Here is a 15,628-nt window from a genome sequence, read left to right on the forward strand (position 1 = left end):
ATTTGCATTGAAATACATTGAGGAGGTTGTAGAGAACCTGCTTACACATTTATGTATTTTATTTCTGGTTAACTCTTGTAGTTTGACAAATGTACCAAAAAAATCCACTTTGGCATTAGGTCTAATGAAGTGTAATTGGTGTTAATGCCAGGATGTTGTGCAGATGGGCTTCCCAGATGAAGAGGATGATGATAATGAAGACGATTTGGTGGTGGATGAAGAAGAAAGTGGAGGATTTGTCGCTCCAGAGCTCAGCAGCCCGAGTGATGTCCAGAGCAGCAGTGGAGAAGAAAATGCCTCATCTCTGACCTACTCATCTTCCTCTGATCACATTCCCCCACCCCCCATGACCCCTCCTCCACCCCCACCAGTCCAGTTCAATGATCCACCTCCGCCTCCTCCGCCCCCAGCACCTGCACAGAGTCAACCGCAGCACCAACAGCAGCAACAGCAGCAGCAACTAAGCTACACTCCCGAACACTCCCCAAGAACATACGTGCCCATCCGCCGGAAATCCGGCCCTCCTCCCCCACCTCCTCCCCGCAGTAATCCACCACCTAAACGCCACTCCTTGCATAAAGTCCTCCCTACAAGGGAAGACCTACAGGTGCATGCTACCATACAAGAGCTAAAAGCCTACCAAGAGCAACAAGCCTACCAGGAAAGGCAAGCCTATGAGGAGCAACAGGCGTATAAGGAGAGGCAGGCATATGAAGAGCAAAAAGCCTTTGAAGAACAACAACTCCTGCAAGAGCAGCAGGCCTTGCAGGAACAACAAGCTTATCAAGAGAAACTTTTCAAAGAGAGACAGGCTTATGAAGAGCAGAAGGCATTCGAGGAGCAAAAAGCTTTTGAAGAGCAACAGTTGTACCAAGAGCAACAGGCCTACCAAGAAAGACAAGCGTACGAGCAGCGTCAAGCCTACCAGGAGCAAAAAGCATATGAACAGCGTCAAGCCTACAAGGAACAAAAAGCATTCGAGGAGCTTCAAGCCTACAAGGAGCAAAAAGCATTCGAGGAGCTTCAAGCCTACCAGGAACAAAAGGCCTATGAGGAGCGACAAGCCTATAAGGAGCAGCAAGCGTATCAAGAGCAACAGCTGCAGCAGATCTACCAGAGCCACCACTCGATGCCTGCCCAGCCAACGCAGCAGAAAGCCCATTCACCTCTTCCTCTTCAGTCCTTACCTCCTCTTCCCTCTCCAGACTCCGTCCATCACCACGCAAACCACCCTCTTTACATGATGCGCCAAGCACAGCAGCAGCAGGCCCACCAGACTCATCATCACCGACGTCTGTCCCGTTCTGCGCCTCCCCCACACCAGCCGTCACCCCAACCAACAGGCCATCCCAGCCAACAAGGTCAGTACGTAGAGGGCATCTACCAAAGTCATCAGAGTGTAAGACCCCAGCCCCACCATTCCTCAACTGAGATGCTCCACCAGATGCACCAAGCCCCGGCTCATCATTCCTCAGCTGAGGTGCTGCACCAGTTGCAGCAATCCCAGGCCCACCACTCATCTGCTGAGATGCTTCAACAGATGCAGCAAGTCCATGCCCACTACTCATCATCAGAAGTGCTCCACCAAATGCACAAATCCAAGGCCCATCATTCGTCAACAGAGCTCCTGCACCAGGCTCAACAGATGCAGCAAATACAGCCTCTCCACTCCTCCACCGAACTTCTCCACCAAGCCCACCAGATGCATCGAGGACAGCCCCACCATTCCTCAACTGAGCTGCTCCATCAAATTCATAAACCCCAGGCGCACCACTCCTCTACAGAGCTTCTTCATCAGGCTCATCAAATGCACCAACCCAAGCCCCATCACTCCTCCACAGAGCTTCTGCATCAAACCCAGCAAGAGCCTGCATCCCTCCCAGTTCAGCTAAATCGGGATGGCCACTCCCATCAGAGCAGGAGAAGTCTAAAGGGCCATCATCAAACTGAAGTGTCGGTGCAGGGGAGGCACCAAGAGCAGCAGATCCACCAAACCCACCACCCCCAGCCCACAAAACCCTCCCCCCAGAGACCCCACTCTATCCAGCAGACGCACCACCATTCCAGCACTCCTCAGATCCACCACATCCATCACATGACCCCACAGCCACCTCCTCAGGACTACCAGCACCAGATTCAGGTCATCCACCCTCCCCAGCAGCCTCACAGGCCCCAGCCCCTTCTCTCCACGTTTCAACCCCTGCAGCCACACCAACCCACCCTCTCCACTTTTCAGCCACTGCCTCAACACCCCCAGTCCTCCACCCAAACTGCCCGCCCACAGTCACAGCCCTCGCATCATTTGCTGCAATCTCAACACCAGTCACAATCCCACAGTAAGAGCCAGCCGCAGTCCCTCCCCCACTCTCTTTCTGACCCCACGGAGCACCTAGAGCCCCCACCACCTCCTCCTCTTCCCCCACCCTGCTCCCCTCCACCTCTACCAAGACCTAGTCTGTCCAGAATGGACTCCAACCATATGAGTGTAAAGAGGCTGCGCTGGGAGCAGGTGGAAAACTCAGAAGGGACAATATGGGGACAGGTGAGTTCTGATTGGAAGCCAAAGCTTCTCAAAGTGCCACCGAGTTTAGATTTAGAATTCTAAATGTAAAATATTTTGCAAAACTATAACATTTAGACCTTTTTTAAACTAAAAAAAATTGTGTTTCTAACAGTTGGGAGCAAATTCTGACTATGAAAAACTGCATGACATGGTGAAGTATCTGGATCTGGAGCTGCACTTTGGAACACAGAAGAGCGCCAGTGAGTATAAGGGGCTGTGTGCCTAACTGGAGTGCTTTTATCTGTGTGCACAGCTAAATATTCATAAGAGATAGGGAAGCCCAGTATAAAGAGTGAAAAATACTTTGATTAGTGATTCATTTGATGGGAAGACAACATTATACGTCAACATATCAGGTTTTCAGATGTCTTTAATCACAGTCCAAGGATACAGAGATTTTTAAACAAAGAACGAGGCAGCTTCCTCTTTGGGTTGAAGGACCTTGGCTTGATCTGTCATTGTACTCTATATAATTTGCCTCTAAGAAATCAATGTAAGCTATGTAAAAGGAAAATTTAGACTAAATCTGTTTGTCCAGTCTCTCTCACCTACCTTTCTAAATTTTGACATTTAACTTCCCCGGTCTAATTTTCAGTGCCTGCCCCAGAACCATCCCCTCAGCTAGAAACCTTCAAGAAGAAAGATGTTATAGAAATTCTGTCCCATAAGAAAGCTTACAATGCCTGTGAGTATGACTGCCTTTAATAAAATTTTTCAAATGTCATTTGTAATTAAGATGTCAAGATGAAAGTTAGAAACCATAGTTGTAGCTCTGTGAATCAGAGTTAAGTACTTTGATGATGATTATCTTCTGCCTCTAGCCATCCTGATAGCCCACCTGAAGCTGTCTCCAGGGGAACTGCGTCAGATTTTGATGAACATGGCCACAGACAGGCTGGAGCCAGCCCACATTAAACAGCTGCTACTGTATGCCCCCGATGCAGAGGAGGTCAAAAAATATGAAGAGTATAGACAGGACCCCAGCAAACTGAGCGAGCCAGATCAGTTTGTGCTGCAGGTACAGTTCTGGTTTACCGTTACCGGGCTACTTTTGAGTTTCATTGATCTTGCATTTATCTTGATCTGCCTGTTGTGCATATATCAGATGTTATCAGTACCGGAGTACCAGACCCGCCTCCAGTGCCTCCTCTTCAAGTGTTCTCTTCAGGAGAAGACAGAGGAGCTGAAAGGAGCATATGACTGTATTTACAACGCCTCCATGGAGCTGAAGACCAGCAAGAAGCTAGCTAAAATACTAGAGGTAGCCCTTATGTTCAGAAAGGTTATGTCACTGTAGATTAGAAACACATGAAAATACCACATACTTTTTTGACTAGTCTGTGAGATACTGATAAGAGACAGAGTCACTGTAGAAGCAAAGAAGGACATTCGCTAAATTATGTCTTTTTTGTGTGAAAGAAGAAGAAAAGAAGAAAAATTAAATTACTGGAGCAAAAAAATTACACTCATAAACTAGGGGTGAAAATTAACGATCAAGATAAATTACTGTTGATACAATAACAGATCTGCTTACTAATTTGTGCCCTGTTTAGTTTGTGTTGGCGATGGGGAACTACTTGAATAACAGCCAGCCTAAAACCAACAAAACTACAGGCTTTAAGATCAACTTCCTTACAGAGGTACACCGAATGATATTTAACATATTATGGAGTATTTATGTATGGGCTTGCATGTGTATTTTATGACTCCACAATATCGCGTGCAGCTGAGCACAACTAAAACAGTGGACGGGAAGTCAACATTTCTGCATATCCTGGTTAAATCGCTATGTCAACATTTCCCGGATGTGTTGGATTTTTCCAAAGATCTTACGATGGTTCCACTTGCAGCAAAAGGTAGATACATACATTTGCCTTTTAACATTCGTTGAGAGTGCCAAAAATGTACTGGCACGATTGTCAAATTTAAGTGGTTGTTTTCATTTTGGCTAGATCTGCTTTTTGTCTCTGAGCATCTTTTTCCTCTTGCCTCTGGTTTCCTATGTTGCACGCACACCTGCTTTTAGTAAACCAGAGGAACATCACCTCCGATCTGAATGACCTTCATACCACAATCCAGGACATTCGCTCAGCTTGTCAGAAGATGCCTGCGACCTCTGACGACCGCTTTGCTGTTGTCATGAGTGTATCCTTAAAACCCCCTCACTGGGGTCAGGGGACAAAGAAAACACTATGTAGTAAATAAGATTAAACATTTTTGTGCCTTAACTCTGTGGTGTTAAGAATTTCCTGGAAAACAGTCATCCTGCAATCCAGTCTCTGGAGTCTCTCCAACAGAGAGCCATGGAAGAATTCAGCAAGACTGCCTCCTACTTTGGAGAAGACGGCAAAGCCACAAATACCGAGGCCTTCTTTGGTATCTTTGCCGAATTCATAAATAAGTTTGAGGTGAGCAGGAAATATTGAGCCATTCTTCATTCAAATGATTATCTTTGTTGTGTCTGCAGCATATTTCCTTTGTAGTTCCCTCCCAGCCGTCTCAGTTGCTTTTGCTCAACCGCTTGTGATGCATAACCTAAAAGGTTGCAGATAAACAGTTGCACTGTGTTATCATCTGATGACTGCCTCATTACTTGCTATATTTTCTGCTTTGCCAGTGTTTTTATTTTTAGAGAGGGCCGTGCATTGTGTTTAGTAATGAGCACTGTCTGCATTAAATCAAAAAAGCACTCTGCTAGGTTACAGCACTGATAATGAGCTTCATGATGTAAACTAGCAGGGCCACTTTGTAAACACTCAGCATTCATTAACGTGTTCCAGCCCGCCAGACGTTTGATATTGGAGGTTTTAGATACTATACTTTAAATTTTAAAAAAGCAGAGTTTTGAAAAATGTAACACTGTTTTGCATATTTCTGTCATTTGCATTTAGTGTTCAGTATGTTAAGTGCAGCAGCTCTTTGCTTTTCCTTTTTCCTCTGCTGCTTTTTCTTTTTGAACTTTGCTGTGCTTGTGGTTTTCAAACTTATCAAACTTTTATTATTTTTTTGTTTTTTTACACCTGTTTATTAACATTTCTATGTAGTGAGTAGACCACATGAATAAAAGTACAGGGCTACACCTCTTTGTCTATGATTTCAGGTGTATAAAATCAAGTACCTGCCCGTACCTTCTGGTTTTTATAAACATCACTGGGATAAGTCAGTTCATGAAGTTTCTCACCTCCCAGATATTCCACAATCAACTCTAAAAGGTGTTATTGAAAAGTGGAGGTGTTTAAGAACCACAGCAGCTCAGCTACAAAGGGGCAGACCACATAAAGTTAAGAGCAGAGTCAACCAGTGCAACCTACATCATTAACATCAGCGCAAAAACTGTGCACCTGGAGCTTCATGGCATAGGTTTCCATGGCTGAGCACCTCCTGCAGGTGTACTGTACACGTGGCCCAGTACTTTTGTCCATATAAGGCACGCACAACGACTGTCACAAAAAATACAAATATATATCTAGAAATATTACATATTTCAATAAGCAGGATGCATGCAACAAAGCAGTTGGTTAGAAAAACTAAAAATAATACTACATGGAAAAACAAAGGATGTATATAAAAGTAAATTAAAAGAAAATCCTGCATCATCTTTTTTCTGCATTTCTTTGCCACAGAGAGCTCTGAGTGATCAGCAAGTTGCTGAAATCCCAAAAAGCCCCAGGAGTCCACGAATGGCCTCCCCGCTGGCCTGGTAACACACATGCACGTGTGGAGATTACAACATGCAGTTGTTCATACAGAACAAAGTATACCCAAGTACACAAACATCCTATATACATATACCAGTATATAAATACACTAACATACAAGCACATAAACCACACATCACAATACCAAGCAAAAAAAACAAGTTAGATGAAGGGAAAAGCAGAAACATTGGCATCAAAGACAGATAATGTAGCTTTAGACCAGTGTTGTACTATATTATATGTATCTTCAATGATGAAGACCAGTCAGTAGACTGCAACCTTGTTTAACCTTCAGGATAACTCTGCTGTTTGATAGTCGCTCAGTAACATCGCATAGTTTAAGTAATATTTCTCTAAGCCCTCTAAGTTTAGGTCATTGAGCACCTGCATAGTGCGGTACGACAATGATTTAATAAAATCTTTGTGGCATAACCACGATTAAGACATAGATCCAAAAATAGATATTTAATTTAAATATATTCACACTCGTTGGTTCAGATGAAAGTACAAAAAGCAGTTTTTGAATTAGTTTGACCTTTTTAAGGTGCCCACCGCACTGAATGTAACCTAAATTCTTTACTAAGTGATGCTTGTTTTCTTAAGTAAGTCCTCAGCTTAGGATGCTTTCTTTGCAGCACTCCTTTAGTTTCAGTGGAATTTTCCATTTTCTACCATGCCAGCTGTGGTGGTAAGATTTTTTTTTTGTATTGCTGTTGTATAATGCTTAACTCCTGACCCTACCAACTTGTGTATATTAATCATTGGCTCAAAGTCACTGTTGGTGGAATTTTCCATCTCAAACCGTGCCAATATACCAGTAGGATTTATTTATTTTTTGGATTGTTCATTTTGTTTCTGCATTGCTCCTATATAATGCTTTACTTCTTATCCTACCAACATGTACGTATATAAAGGTGACACTGGCTCCAGTCTCGAAGACACTGATAACAGATTGCCGAAGTGGGATTATGTGGATCTTACAGCGGGCACTGTGCAATAAATGAATGTTTAACTGTAGTCCACTGTTTGGTGTTATATCTATTAAAGTGTAAATAGGGATTATATTGTGCGTGTGGACTGTACAGAATAAGCCAGAATATGAAGAAAACATACGCTACAATTTATAAAGCACTTTGTTACTTTAATGTATTACCCAAGTATTTCTTTTACTGAATGTGTGATATGATGGGACCATAGAGTTATACCACTGAGAGGGCGAAATATCATATCGTGTAGCAGCATTTGATATCATTTTCACACACAACTAATAACGCAGTATACCAGCTGTTCAGATATTCCAGTGCTTTGTAAAAACTGAAGCTTATAGCTAATATTTTTTGAAATCATAAGACAAATTATTACGGTAACAGTTATGTGTGCAGTCAGTAAAACCTTTGTTTTCTAATGGTATAAGTTGTAATGTTCTGGCTAAAGTACAGAATGTAAACCTCTAAGGCACTGGCGTTCATTTAAGGCCTACTAAGTGTTAAGTCTGTGTTTTGTATTGTAATCTAAATCTGACAAATATAAAGAGCTGTGTGAGATCCACATTTGGGTGAATGTCTTCTTCAGAACTTAAGCTGTCTTTATACAGGAATGCTGAATGGACTGTATTTATGCCAGGGCAAAATCAAACACCTCATATACCCGTGTCCTTACAACCTGATTACTGCTCCACATGGCATTGCTGCAACCAGTTAATCTCTGCTACTGAGGTGCAGTGTTAATGAGCCTTTGTCTTTGTAAGATAAGCCTGTATCTGCATTTTTCTCTCCTGGACGTGAACACACACACAATCTCAATGTTACTTTGATAGCATACTATCACTGCCCACATCTTTAGTGTATTTTACATGCATTTAACACATTCAGCAATCACAGTTATTTTACTGGCAACGGGACTCTGTTGTGAAAAGACTTCCCTGTGTGGAGTAATAAATCTCTTACATTTTAACTACACCGTGTCGTGGACGAGGTAAAAGTGGAGTTTGATCTTTTGGAATGGAAGTGGAAGAAGCTTTGATTCCCAAGTCAATCATGACACATTTGTGAATCGGTTGGCTTGCACGAGTTGACTTGCAGAGAGCCCAGCTGGAATGATACAAAGTGTGACGGTGTACTGAAAGGTAAGCTTGTTTTATTCAATTAATATCCAACAGAAAGCCTAAGAGGGTAAAATGGCGAGCTGCAGTTGTTGCCGTTATCTCAGATATAGCTGTTTTGTCATTTTTAATTCTACTATATTGGAGGAACTTTGACTAAGTCTTAAACAAGCCAGCAGATGTGTTTAAGAGTGAAGTACTTTTGGTGCTGTATAAAGCAGTCTGTCTGACATGGTGGTCAACTCAACTGCACACGCGTACATATACTCATTGGCCACTTTATTAGGTACACATTGGGTTGCACAACTGCTCATGAAGGCAAATCTTTAATCATCTAATCACATGGCAGCAACTGTGCCAACTCAAGAGGACATGCTGAAGTTCTAACCAAGCATTGGAATGGAGGAGGTTTTTTTTATTAAGGTTGTTTGTGCAAGATGAGCTCGTCTAAATATTTCAGAAATTTTTGATCTGCTGGGATTTTCCCACACAACCAGGGTTTCAGAGAATAGTCCAAGAAAAGAGAGGATATCTAGTGAGCAGCAGTTCTCTGGGAGAAAATGCCTCAGACTAGAATGGCCAAACTGCTTCAAGCTGACAAGAAGGCAAATACCCACTTGTTGCAACTAAGGTATGCAGAGGAGCTTCTCTGAACACACAACATGTCAAACGTTTAAAGTAGACATGCTACAGTAGCAGAAGACCACACCGAATACCACTGCTGTCAGCTAAGAACAGGATACAGTTCACATGGATTCACCAACGTTGGACAAAAGGAGACTGTAAAAATGTTGCCTGGATGATGAGTCTTGATTTCTGCTGCACATTTGGATAGTAGAGTCAAGGTCAAGGTAACTTTATTTATACCCATAGGCAAGGTAAATTTGCTTTACAGAAAAATTATAGCATTTGGCATCCCTTCAAAAAAATAAAATAAAAAAAAGATTTGGTGTAAACAACATGAAAGCATGGATCCACTCTGTCAACAGTTCAGACTGTGGTGGCACAGGAGATTCCTGTCACATACGGTCAGCTGAGAAATCTGCAGCAACCGTGTGATGCTTTTGTGTCGATCTGGATCAAAATCTCTGAGAAACGTTTGCTAAACTAACTGAATTTATGCCATGAAGAAAAAAGCCAGTCCAACCCAGTTCTAGCAATGTGTAAAAAAAAAAAGAGTCTGGTAATTGGATTTTATGTCTGTGTTTAAGGTGAAAAGAATTTTCTACTTCATTCATTGTTGGCTCCTGAGACTGACTTTAAATTCTTGGATTCCAGATGACCTTTGACCTTCCAGTAGAATGCCAGGGGACCAGCGTGCCCCCATCCACATCGCCATCTCCAGGGCATGGCAGTACGCTTGACACCGTGGATATAGTGGTGCTGGTAATCTATTTTCTACTGGTGCTGGGAGTCGGCCTATGGGTAAGCACAGAAAATGATACCAACATTTTTACATGGCAATCTGTATTCTTTGTCATACAAACTAAAACGAATTCAGATCTAATGCCTTTAAATATAAAACATATTGTGAAGACCTCTGTATAGTATCTGTATCAGTGCTTTTTTCTTACTTAATCTTTGCAATCGGCAAATGTCCTTCAATGAGAGCAGAGTGATCTGTATCAAGCTTTATCAGAATTTACATTCCACTTTTTTATATTGCCCCTTTTCTTGCCCTTCTCCTATAATTAACTTCCTTTGATAACCTGGATACTCACAAATGGAGATTAAAGATCATATTACTGTCCAGCGACAGTAAGAATGCAGTGTTTTTTTGTTGATAACAACAAAGAAAACACCTCTAAATGTAAAAAGGTGGATTTGAGGTACCTGTGTTGACACATGAAGGCACATGAAGCTACAGAGTTCACCTACATGGGTGGATTTTGTAGCTCTACAAGCTAAAATAAGTGAGCCGGTGGGTCTGAAAGCCAGCCGGGATCTTTAGAAGCAGACGCATTGTGATAATTTATACACAGAAGATACGAGGGATGTTTAGATTTGGGATTGGGCAGCGAAATTTGGGTTTTGTGGTCCCTGAGATATGTTGTCTTAGAAGTTTTAGAAGCCTTTTAACTTAATCTCTATCTTACAAATAGATTCCATCTCATCATTATGAATAAATAGGTCTTCTGTTACTGTTACCTTTAAGAGGTTCTATAACATTTCCCATGTTTTTTCCAGTCCATGTGGAGGACAAAGCGCAGCACGGTGGATGGATACTTCTTAGCCGGGAAGAACATGACCTGGTGGCCGGTGAGTTGTGCAGAAACTCTATCTAGAGCACACTTTAAAAGTCAGATGGAGGCAAAATGTTCTGATTCGGACTCTCATCTATATTTAGGTGGGTGCTTCGCTGTTCGCCAGTAACATTGGCAGTGGACATTTCATCGGCCTGGCAGGGTCAGGAGCCGCAGCGGGAATTGGTGCCATTGCATACGAGTGGAATGTAAGAAAATAATCTGTCAAAAATAACTTTGATATGAAATATTAATAGGTTTAAATTCTTGATGGTGCTGATATTTGTTAACTGACAGGGTATGATGATGGTACTGCTGCTGGGATGGCTCTTCCTGCCCATTTATATTGCCTCTGGTGTGAGTTTTCTACACACACTCTGAACAAAAGAAACAATAAGTTGTTGCATGCATGATTTTGGTCATTTATTCCCCCGTGATCTCATAGGGCTTGACCTTATTTCTTCTACAGGTGACAACGATGCCAGAGTATCTGCAGAGGCGGTTTGGTGGTAGAAGAACTCAGTTGTTTATAGCCATCCTTTCCTTATTTATTTACATCTTTACAAAAATATCGGTAGGCTATAATCCACAATAGTGATTTATTTTGTGAAGCTTTATCTGGGTTAATTTCTTTCTAGTTTCTTAGCATAAACCTATGTGTGTTTTTGGCCAGGTGGACATGTATGCAGGTGCCCTGTTCATTCAGCTTGCCTTACAATGGAACATCTACCTGGCTGTGGTGCTGCTGCTGTTAGTCACTGCTATCTATACTGTAGCAGGTGAGCTACAGTCCCGCTCATGTTGGCTGTTCTGTATTTTACCAGCTTCTAGAAGTGCATAATGTGCTGTTTGCTGTTCACAGGTGGTCTGGCTGCAGTTATCTATACAGATGCAGCTCAGACTGCTATCATGCTGGCAGGAGCTCTGACCCTCATGGGCTTCAGTAAGTGAGGATATGAGTGAAAATCACAGCTTCCAGTTTCCAACCCTTTATGATCCAGCTGATCTGACTATTTTGTCTCTATGTGTAGGTTTTGTGGAGGTTGGAGGCTGGAATGCTTTCATGGAGGGTTACGGCAAAGCCATCCCATCAATTCGTGTACCCAACTCGACCTGTGGCATCCCCCGAGAAGATGCTTTCCACATATTCAGAGATCCAGTGACTTCTGACCTCCCCTGGCCTGGTGTTATTGTCGGCATGTCCATCCCCTCCATGTGGTACTGGTGCTCTGATCAGGTCAGTGATTTTCAAAGCTAAAGTTATGAAAGTTAAAGTTATGAAAGGAAGCTTTCCCCTCAGAGAGTGTTTAATCGGTAGAGTTCAAATCAATGGCTTCATAGGCAAACCTCGTTTCTACAGTGAAGGCAGTTCAGAGCTCGTGAGCCCTGATTTACCAACATGAGCATTAAAAATGAATTTAAGATGTAAGATGTCAAGAGATCTTTCATCTATAAAATATAAAAGTACAACTTAGAGCTTTTACATCTTGTTGACGCCGATTAAAAATTTTCTCTGGAGTACTCAGAGAGTTTTAATCTGAAAATCCTCATCTTGAGAATTACTCCGTAAAGAAGCTGGCATGTTTCAAAGGTCCAACTGAAGTGAGATAAGAAAAAGCACGGTTAGTTTTAATTAGCATTTACAGTCTTTCCAGATACACAGCAGCATCTGTTTAGCCCCTGATATCTTACAAATTCCTGAGTGATAGCAGTAAGCTTTGTGGTTCCATTCTGCCTTACATTACACAGATATGTAGTTACCTGCTTTACATATATATATTTATATATATATTTATTGGTCAGCTTTTAATTCGGGACTCTCTGCAGGTCATTGTGCAGCGCTCTCTGGCTGCCAAGACCCTGACCCATGCAAAAGGAGGCTCCCTGCTGGCTGCGTACCTCAAAGTTCTGCCCTTCTTTGCCATCATGATCCCCGGCATGATCAGCAGGATACTTTACACAGGTACAGTGAGAACTGTAGGCTGCAGCTGGAATACTGTGTTTGACCTTACTGCATATTATAACATTAGCCTCCATAATGGTGCTGAAAGTGTGTGAGGTATTTAGGTAACACTAAACAAAAATATTGTGGATATTTGAGTTTGACTGACGCGGGTGTGTTTCTACTGTGCATAGACGAAGTGGCTTGTGCAGAACCTGAGGTGTGCAGAGAGATTTGTGGCAATCCAGTGGGGTGTTCAGACATCGCTTATGCCAAACTGGTCATGGAGCTTCTTCCTGCAGGTGAGAGACTCTTTCTGCTGCACCTCGTTTCCTGCTTCATGCTTTACGTGACGAGTCTTTTATGGTAACTGTGCGTCTTTCCTCCCAGGACTGCGGGGCTTGATGATGGCTGTGATGATTGCTGCTCTCATGTCTTCGCTGACCTCCATCTTTAACAGTGCCAGCACCATTTTTACCATGGACCTGTGGAAGAGTTTCAGATCCCGTGCTTCTGAATGGGAGCTCATGATTGTGGGCAGGTATGTGACCGCGTCAGGGCATTCTGATATAAAACATGCAGCATGTATATCGTATGCTGAGACTGAAGTTTGAGCAGAAAAGCATTTCTGCACTTTATTCTCACTTAGAGCATCTACATTTGGAAAACTGAGCATAGTATTAGTTCAGTAAGTCGATCTTGTTAATGCCAACCTGCGTAAACTTTTATGATTCAATCAACAAATCTCACACAGGGGACACTGTTTAAGTTGCTGCTGCTGCCTCTGCAAGCTATTTTGAATCCCACCCCCACCTCAGCTCCTTCTTTTTATGTTGTCTGACTTAATGAATGTAATGTTTGTGGTCTTTGATGCCTGCTCTGTTCTGTAAGAGGCGTTTTGATGCTGCTCTCCCCGCCTCCAGCTTTGCATGCATGCAAAATGAAAGAGTGGGGTGATCCCATAAGAGAGCTCCTATATGAATTACTGCAGATGGAAATAACAACCTACTTTAATTAAAGTGGTCCTGTCTGAGAAAGCTTTGTATAAGGCCCTTTATGTGAGCTCATCCACCAAACTTTACTCAATAATGGCTAAATGCATTGTGTCGTTTAGATTCCAGCGCCTTTAGTTTTCTGCTCTTTGTCAAATCTGTGCATTGCAGAACCTCATTATTATTGCATAACGCCCGTTTTATGGTTTGATGTGTGTGCTGCAGAGTGTTTGTGCTTGTGTTGGTTGTGGTGTCCGTTTTGTGGATTCCAGTCGTCCAGGCCAGTCAGGGTGGCCAGCTCTTCATCTACATCCAGTCCATCAGCACTTACCTCCAGCCCCCCGTCTCCATCATCTTCCTCATGGGCTGCTTTTGGAAGAGGACCAATGAGAAGGCAAGATGTTTTTTCTTCTTCTTCAGAATGTTCTTGCGATTGATCAAGTAATTCATGGAAAATACACCCGCTGGTCACTTTATTAGGCACACCTGTTCAACTTCTCGCTACTGCAAATATCTAAACAGCCATTCGCATGGCAACAACTAAATGCTGCCATGTGACTGACAGACGTGTTCAAAACGACTTGCTGAACTTGAATGTGACAATAAGGAAATTTAAGTGACTTGGCACAGTTGCTGTTTGGTGTGGCATGCTTCCAGCAACTTGTTGAATCTATGCCCTAAAGAAGTTAAGTTCTGAAGGCAAGAAGCAGGTCCAACCCAGCATTAGTGAGGTGTAGCTAATAAAGTGGCCGTTGAGTGTATATTCATGTTCCATTACACTGTGTATAATGCTGATGTTCGACTCCCTCCCTGGTGCAGGGTGCTTTCTGGGGCCTGGCTATTGGCCTTGTGGTCGGGTGTATTCGTATGTTACTGGACTTCATCTACCCTGCTCCACTGTGCTATGAAGAGGACGACAGACCTGCAGTGTTAAAATATGTTCATTACCTCTACTTCTCCATGTTGCTGTCCTTCATTACCCTCGTTGTGGTGGTTGTAGTGAGCTTGGCTACAGAGGAACCAAAACCAGAGCAGGTGAAGCCACTGTTAACTTTCAAGAAAATGCCGACTGTCTTTAAACACACTTTTGCTAAGACATGAGCAATGGATGGATGGAAACATTACAAGGATCAGCTCATAACATCACTCTGTAGCACCACTAGGTGTCAATAATACCACAGGGTACATTTATAATGAGACTGTCTTGTTAATTACCTTTTAAAGTCTGAAGAGAACATTTCAACATATGTAGTGTAAGTCGCACCTCTCTACAGTACATAGATTTCTTTAACTCTCAGAAAGTTTGACTGTCACTTTTGTTTCTTTAAAAAAACAAAAAAAAAAAAAACAGATTAGTCGACTCACATGGTTCACAAGACTCGACCCAGTGAAGCCTCGAGAGCAGGTGTTTGCATCAGAGCAAAGCAGCACAACATTAGATGTAATTGCTATTCAGACTGATGATGTGGGAGCCACTGGGAGAGAGGTGGGAAGCAGCAATGGAAACGCGTGTCATCACAGGAAAGGTGGGTCTCTGTCCTGCTCTCTTTTCCATTTGGCAACTCTTCAGCTCAACGCATCTATGAGACAATTCCAAGTTATTTTTCCCCTCCCTCTCTCCTTTTAACCCTTTAGATTCAGCATCGTCTGCCAGCAGTGTACGCAGTCAGTCCAAGCTGATGTCTGCCCTCTACTGGCTGTGTGGGATGGAGAGACGGAACAAGGAAGATGATCCCGCTCCGCTTCCTGCACCTGAACAAACGATCTGTTCTCTGGAGGAAAAGCCCCGTCTACAACTCATTGTTAATGCAAACCTCATCATTTGCCTCTCTGTAACCGCCTTTATCATTGGTTACTGGGCTTGATGGGCAGTAAATGGACAAAGAATGGGCTGCATGAAAGACTGTAGAGATTTGAATGTTTTATTTTTTCACTCTTTGTAAAGTTTTATCTTAAAAATTATAAAAATGTGGTTGACTTTTTTGTAATACGAATCATATAAAAATGTCATGTCAATTGTTGCTTAAAAAACAACAACAAAAAACCCCTCAAGTAATGGACAGAGTGCAGGCAACTTGTTTTTTTCTTT

The 15,628-nt window shown here is 42.6% G+C and overlaps 2 protein-coding genes across 3 annotated transcripts in view; both read left to right on the forward strand.

Annotated features, from left to right (window-relative positions):
• grid2ipa (glutamate receptor, ionotropic, delta 2 (Grid2) interacting protein, a) overlaps window positions 1–6,331 on the forward strand; it is a 30,515-nt gene extending 24,184 nt beyond the window's left edge. Inside the window, exons 14-24 of one of the 2 annotated variants that reach the window (XM_085352382.1) lie at window positions 152–1,480; window positions 1,529–2,542; window positions 2,676–2,763; window positions 3,159–3,248; window positions 3,385–3,581; window positions 3,669–3,824; window positions 4,117–4,203; window positions 4,290–4,419; window positions 4,590–4,708; window positions 4,807–4,971; window positions 6,187–6,331. In XM_085352382.1, the coding sequence (XP_085208508.1) occupies window positions 152–1,480; window positions 1,529–2,542; window positions 2,676–2,763; window positions 3,159–3,248; window positions 3,385–3,581; window positions 3,669–3,824; window positions 4,117–4,203; window positions 4,290–4,419; window positions 4,590–4,708; window positions 4,807–4,971; window positions 6,187–6,267 (3,456 nt within the window). In that variant the 3' untranslated portion in view covers window positions 6,268–6,331. Of the gene's footprint in view, window positions 1–151; window positions 2,543–2,675; window positions 2,764–3,158; window positions 3,249–3,384; window positions 3,582–3,668; window positions 3,825–4,116; window positions 4,204–4,289; window positions 4,420–4,589; window positions 4,709–4,806; window positions 4,972–6,186 lie in introns of both variants that reach the window. The other variant, XM_085352381.1, reaches the window with a different exon arrangement.
• A 3,309-nt stretch (window positions 6,332–9,640) lies between these two features.
• slc5a11 (solute carrier family 5 member 11) lies at window positions 9,641–15,404 on the forward strand. Its single transcript, XM_085352383.1, has 15 exons — window positions 9,641–9,787; window positions 10,550–10,621; window positions 10,710–10,814; window positions 10,903–10,962; window positions 11,075–11,179; window positions 11,279–11,384; window positions 11,468–11,548; window positions 11,637–11,842; window positions 12,433–12,568; window positions 12,742–12,849; window positions 12,938–13,088; window positions 13,765–13,933; window positions 14,359–14,574; window positions 14,891–15,065; window positions 15,175–15,404. Exons 1-15 carry the CDS (start codon window positions 9,641–9,643, stop codon window positions 15,402–15,404), a joined length of 2,067 nt encoding a protein of 688 aa, XP_085208509.1.
• The last annotated feature ends 224 nt before the right edge of the window (window positions 15,405–15,628 follow it).

This window comes from Diplotaxodon limnothrissa, linkage group LG4, assembly GCF_057381915.1.
Source record: "Diplotaxodon limnothrissa isolate DT_005_m linkage group LG4, D_limnothrissa_male_GT1.1, whole genome shotgun sequence".
In the NCBI taxonomy this organism is placed as follows: domain Eukaryota; kingdom Metazoa; phylum Chordata; class Actinopteri; order Cichliformes; family Cichlidae; genus Diplotaxodon; species Diplotaxodon limnothrissa.

Coding starts and splice junctions, on each gene's coding strand:
- slc5a11 (XM_085352383.1), top strand. CDS start 9,641: ATGACCTTTGACCTTCCAGTAGAATGCCAGGGGACCAGCGTGCCCCCA. Junction 13,934..14,358: donor GGAAGAGGACCAATGAGAAG/GCAAGATGTTTT, acceptor TCCCTGGTGCAG/GGTGCTTTCTGGGGCCTGGC. Junction 14,575..14,890: donor AGGAACCAAAACCAGAGCAG/GTGAAGCCACTG, acceptor AAAAAAAAACAG/ATTAGTCGACTCACATGGTT.